The sequence below is a fragment of the Pungitius pungitius genome, chromosome 20 (assembly GCF_949316345.1).
Source record: "Pungitius pungitius chromosome 20, fPunPun2.1, whole genome shotgun sequence".
NCBI classification, from domain to species: Eukaryota; Metazoa; Chordata; class Actinopteri; order Perciformes; family Gasterosteidae; genus Pungitius; species Pungitius pungitius.
In genome coordinates, this window is record NC_084919.1 from 4,788,189 (window position 1) to 4,794,188 (window position 6,000).

Genomic DNA, 6,000 nt, shown 5'->3' on the forward strand with positions numbered 1-6,000 from the left:
ACTGTGTTTCTGTTAAAGATGCCATACCAAGTAGTAGTGTCAATCTTTACATCACAATGACTTCAAAGTAAAAGTCACCATATTAAATAAGTCACTCTGTCAGCAGTGACTAAATAAATAAAAGTATATAATAAAACATACTGAGTGTATATATATATCTTTCATCATAGCTTAAACTAAAAAAATAAACTAAAAAGTAGGGAAGTACATTAAATCGAGGGCCTCTAATCAACCGAGCATCAACATTTTACCTCTCAATTAATTCAAAATCTCACAGTGTAAAGCAAAATGATGCTCTGTGGATAACGGGCACAGACGTGTTCATGTTGTTGCATGATGTTTCACAGTTCTCATCAAACATTCCCATCTAGTGTGTCGTCATCTTAAGCCTCGTGAACTTGTGTGAACTCCTTGCTTTTTTTTTTATTGCATTCTTACCAGTTGACAGCGGCTGTGGAGTCAGCCCAGACTGTGGCTTGCCCTTCAGTGGTTACTCACAACTCTCATTGACCATCAGATGTCAATACTTGTCTTTGCACACCCATTCAATGGTCAAGGGTTCAAATGAACTTCCAAACACACTTCCGATCCTCGCTATCTTTGTTGTTAAAATGGATCATTCAGAATTATAAACGAGCCTCCTGCGTTTTTACATTTTGTTGTACGCGCCTTTCACTCACAATAATGCTAAAGCTGTAAGTGGCGCCTGTTTGGCCCCTCAGCGCGGTCCAATGCATTGACCAATGTGTTATCTCGTCTTCCCAGGGACGTGATGAGCTTGGGGATAACGCTGGTGGGCCATCAGAAAAAGATCATGAGCAGCATACAGACTATGAGAGCCCAGATGCTGCACCTCCACGGCACTGGGGTCCAGGTGTGACGGACCGCGTCGGACGGGGTCCAAAACCCTAAAGGAAACAAAAAACAGAACTTAATCTGGAGCAGTGCCTGGGACGCAAGCGGGATAATCGTCAAAGTAAACGGACATCTGTTTCGTCTGACTCTTCCGGCCGTGTCTGGAGTGAAACCATTCCTTTGTTCCTCGGTGAAGGATTGCCGTCCCGACTCTTCAAAGGGGCACTAAAGAGAGGAAAAGGCCAGAAAGAACTACAAACAAACAAACAACAACAAAAAAGAAACTACCTGGACAAGATTACTTTCTTTTTGTCTTTTGTTAGAAGCGCTTATGAACTCTACTATATATCCAAATTGCCCATTAGAGTTTGACGCTTCCGTTTCATTCATTTTGAACAACGGCGTGAGTGACCACACCGAGGCAACGGATTACAAAAAAAACAACAACTAAAAAAACAATGTGTCTACTTGCGGTGCTTTCAATTATTTCTCTAACTACTTTATTTTCCATCTTTTCTGCCAAAGTGACAGGTTGTGGTGGCCCACGTGGCAGTTTTTGTTGCTTTTCTCTCTTTCTCTTCTATTTGGACTTGACAACAGGGTAAACTCTCTTTTATCCAATCGCAGAGGGAACTTTTTAGGGGCAGATTCAAAAAGGTACTTTTTGTGCTGCCGACACATGCTGGACTGTTTGAACTGTTTGCAGTGACTCGTGTTTCCCTTCATGTGCTGTTGAAGTGAAAACAGTAACCTTTCTGTGCAGTTTTTTTTTTTTTTCCCCCAACATGGTTCCAATCTTTCAATTGTTTGGTTTGTTTACTAGGAATTTCCTGAGGGGTGCAACACTGAGGAAGGCGAGTTGTTTTTCAAAAATCAAGACTTTTATATCGGAGTAGCAATATCCTTCGTCTTAGTGTTCACTGCAGGAAAGGCAGAACGGTTACATGGTTATCGAGAAGGCTCTTGCAGCGCTGTTGAGAAATTTGATTAAAATTGAATCCTCCATTGTTTTGCTGCAGTGTCAAGCCGCAAGTACAGTTTTTATGGGGTGGATCTTTGTAGACGTAATACTGCCTTAAAAGATGCGTTAGATTAGGTGTTGCCACTATTTTAGGCACTTCATTTAAAGGGTGGACACGCTCACTATTTTCTTTCTCTCCTTGTAGTGTCACTATTTTCTTTCTCTCCTTGTAGTGTCTTTTTATCTGGAAATTGAAAGTGGTGAAATTGAGCTCACAGACGCAATTTAATGTCACGAGTGACGCGTTCGGTGAAGAGACGGACTACACAGAGCAATAATTACCAGGTAGAAAATGTATTTGCCTGAATATTCTTTTATTTTAAAAAAGGTGCTAGGTTTTATCGCATGTGTGTGCTATGCCCAGAAGACTCAGTCAGCATCGCAAATCGAAAGGAATGTTACCTCTGTGACCAGGAAAATATTTGGAAAAAGTGCTTCGGGAAAAATTGGCCTCGCCAAGTCATCAGAAGAAATAATCATCCGTCCTGTTTGGCCACTACGATATGCTAAAGCGTTTGGTGGGACTCAAACAACGGAAATGTTGAATTGAGTGGCTGGCTGAGATGAAAGAGGCCCCATTCGAAACTCTAGAAAGTCGCCTCTTGGCCGCGCTGACATCATCTTCCGACACCTACGGCGTCCGCAACTGGGGCTTCGCTTCTGGGAATCAGGACTAGGAGACGGAGCTGCAGTCTGAATGCAGATGGCGCAGTTAAATCCCCCGCCCACCGCCCCGCCCACCGCCGCCACAGCTCTGTAGACATGCCACGCTGCTCCCTTATTTATTCACGCGTCCCCGTCACCCATTCCTCACAGGCGTCGTAGATGCGAAAGGAACATGCATTAAAGTGTCTCCTAAGATTGCTCCTCTTTCCTCCCATACGTCTTTTGTACGGGAACAGAGACGAGGGGGGGCTTTCTCAGATGATGCGCTGAAAGCCAATCAACCTATTCGGGGGCCATCTGTCTCCACTTGAAATGCAAAAGAAAAAAAAGAAGAGCGTTCCCATGTTGAGTGTTTTCAGTGCAGTATCCTTTCAAAAGAAAATGCATTCATTCAGCTGTCACGTAAACAGGAGTGGTGTCCATGGAGAAAAACCATTACAACCATGTCTTCTACTGCTGCCGTAACCGGAGATACATCTCCGGTATCCGGTCATTTATTTCAATTATTGTCATATTGAATGCATTGAAAAAACATTATCCCTCACTGATGAAAAGTAAAACCATACAAGCTTTCTTCGTTCTCCCGATTATCGACAATAAGCCCGATACCTACGGAAACACTTTAAAGACTGGTGCACGCATGTCTGGATGTCTATAAAGAGGCAACTACAGTCCTAAAATGAATGTTACCATCGTACCTCTTTGTCTGAGGGCCTGCTCAGACCTCATCAACCCAAAGAGGAGAGTAGGGACCCTTCTACAGCCAACGTCAGCCCAAATAGGCCTGCGCATCTGCAAGAGTTGACAAGCTTCAAACATTGAATTAAAACGTTACCAGCATCAAAATACACTTTGGGGGTTGTCAGAAGCAATGTTCCAACAGCAGACCCATCTGGTTTCAGGGCCACAGGTGACCTCGTTATGACTGGTGACCTTCAGCCAAACGCTGACGGGTTGGTGAAGAAGACAGACGAAGATGATTATGTATTTAAATAACTGTATTGAAGGCTTTTCCCAGGACACCTACATGTTCCGTTTGAGTTCTCAATAGCTACCGTCACCACAACCAACCCCCAACATTCACACGGTCACTCATCATCCGGTTGGTTTTGTCTGACATATGTTGAATTGGAAAATAATGCACCCAGTTAGTCTGATGAACATGAAATATTTTTCCAGTTAAACCATTGATCTATAAAACAGTGAAAAACAATGTATCGCATTTTCTCAATGGCCATTCGACCCTACCTTATTCCTACCCCTCAACTTCAATTCACTTTACAAAATACAATAAGATCGCACGAACTACGACTACAACATCCAAAAAGGATTCCCATTCAAGTCAGAATTTACATTATCGCTTGATTAATTTGTCAAATAATTATTTCAGCTCTGGATTTCAACAATTAGTACTGATGAGCCGCAACTAAGTGGCTGTACTCGGTCCATTGTCTGATAACAGAGAGCTTACAAAGATGACTAACTGTTGAGTTTGGAAATACTTGAGCGATGACCGAAAGCACGAGGTTTATCCGGCTGTCGTTGTTCCACTGACCCAAAGGCATTAAAGCGGCCCGTTTCCCTGCCGTCCGGCTGCTTGGTCAGGACAGAAATCTAAATCTCTTAAGGTCAGGGCTTTAGGGTTTAGAGCTTTGGGGAAAGGTTAAAAAAGGTTTTCGCAATCATCAAAATTCAGTGTCTGGCATTTCTTGTCGCTCCTTTCTGAAGCATTTTTGATGACTATACAACCTTTTACCACCTTTACCTTCACTGCCTTTACAAAGTGAACATAAAGTTCCCTGAGAAAGCTGGTGTGGATTTCATTTTGACTTTGCACGTAAACTGTGTTTTCAGAATAATCCAGTTTAGTGTGGATATAGAGTTGGATCCATTTCCACTGTGGGGACTCACCTTTGTCAGGAGACACCAGGAATTAGCCCCGACCGGCTCTCTAGCTCTACCCCACCCTCCCTGTGTCACACACATTGGGCCCTTTATCCGTACAGCAGAGCTCAGCATTTGGGCCTTGGCCAGACCTTTGAATTGAACACCGGCATGAAGTCATTCAGTCAGCACAAAACTCCCCAGTTCGCTACCCCCCCCCACCCCCAACACACACACACACACTCACTTTACGCTCGGGTTTTAAGGCTGGGCCACTGTAGGCCACTTTACACCCCAGGGTAGAATGCCTCTGTCCTCTTTTTTTTTTTTTCCCGTGCTGTGGAAACAGCCGTTTGAGCCAAATTGAGATTAAGGCCGGGATGCAATCGATTCGACGTCCAACCTTCAGCTCCAGAAGTCATTCAGAGGTTTGAACTTGGTTAAGCTTGTTTCATACACATTTTCTTTTTTTACTTTAGGTTGCTCAACTCTGGACGAGAAAAGTTTAGTTGTGGCTCTATTTCAGCAGGAAAAAAAAAAAGAAAAAACACCAAAAAAAAAGAAAGAAATGTAAAACAAAAAAACTGCAGGATGTATGTTGGAATCAGGAATAGCAGATAGAGTATGAAGTTATTTTTTAAATCTTGTGGTTCAGCAGTTGGAAATTAGTTTCACCGCTTTGGTCAAGGCGGTGAATAATTCCATAGAGTGCAGCACTGTTGATTGTGTCAGAGGGAGACTAGATTTGAGGGGATCTTTGTATGTGAACTAATTGTAAAACTTGTACATTTTATTTATATTGTTTTTTACACATATTACTCAGTAGAGAGCTCTGAATACATTGAAAATGCACTATATTTTTCTATCTTGCCGAGAAATTATTGTCAACCATCAAGATTTTAGTTGTACATAAAGTTTTTTTTTTTCATTTAGGACCAAAGACGGCTGATAGGATTACCATCTTTACTTTGACTTTGTTGATTTTTTTTTAGTTTGCTGTACAGTAATACAAATTGTCAATTTATTATTTATTTTTCTGTGATGAAAGTATTGAATATCCACTGGTCAAAAGTATTTTCCCCAACAGCAGAACTGTAAGATCATTGAATTAGACAATTTCTTGTTACATAGACAATTCTTTTTGCTTTGTAACCTTTGTAATAGACTGTACATATATTTTTGAAAATATAATACAATCTATATAGAAGCTTTGGGTGTCCTTTTGTTTTTTGTTCATCAGTACTTATTTGCATACCTGATTTTTTTTATTCATCTCGTCAACTTCATTATTTCATGTTCCGTTTTTAGTTGATAACTAGCACAAAGTCAAATTCAGGCACATTCTCACATTATTCCACTGAAAGAAAAGTATTGCACCAAGAAGGCAGGGATGAAGAAGAAAATGCACTCCATCAGACACTAAACAACGCAGGAATTAAAGTCTTCATAACATGTGCTCTACAAATGTTTCATGAGGAAGGAAATGTATTCAACACTTATTTTCTATTATTTATCTTCTCCCTGCAGCTGCCATGGCGGTTTGGACATGCTCGCGAGCTTGTTTGCACGGGCGT

The 6,000-nt window shown here is 41.6% G+C and overlaps 1 protein-coding gene across 7 annotated transcripts in view; it reads left to right on the forward strand.

Moving 5' to 3' along the window:
• epha7 (eph receptor A7) overlaps positions 1 to 5,635 on the forward strand; it is a 74,049-nt gene extending 68,414 nt beyond the window's left edge. For all 7 annotated transcript variants that reach the window (XM_037448735.2, XM_037448740.2, XM_037448736.2 and 4 more), the window contains exon 17: positions 766 to 5,635. In XM_037448735.2, coding sequence (XP_037304632.2) covers positions 766 to 880 — 115 coding nt within the window. In that variant the 3' untranslated portion in view covers positions 881 to 5,635. The remainder of the gene's footprint in view (positions 1 to 765) is intronic.
• Positions 5,636 to 6,000: the final 365 nt, after the last annotated feature.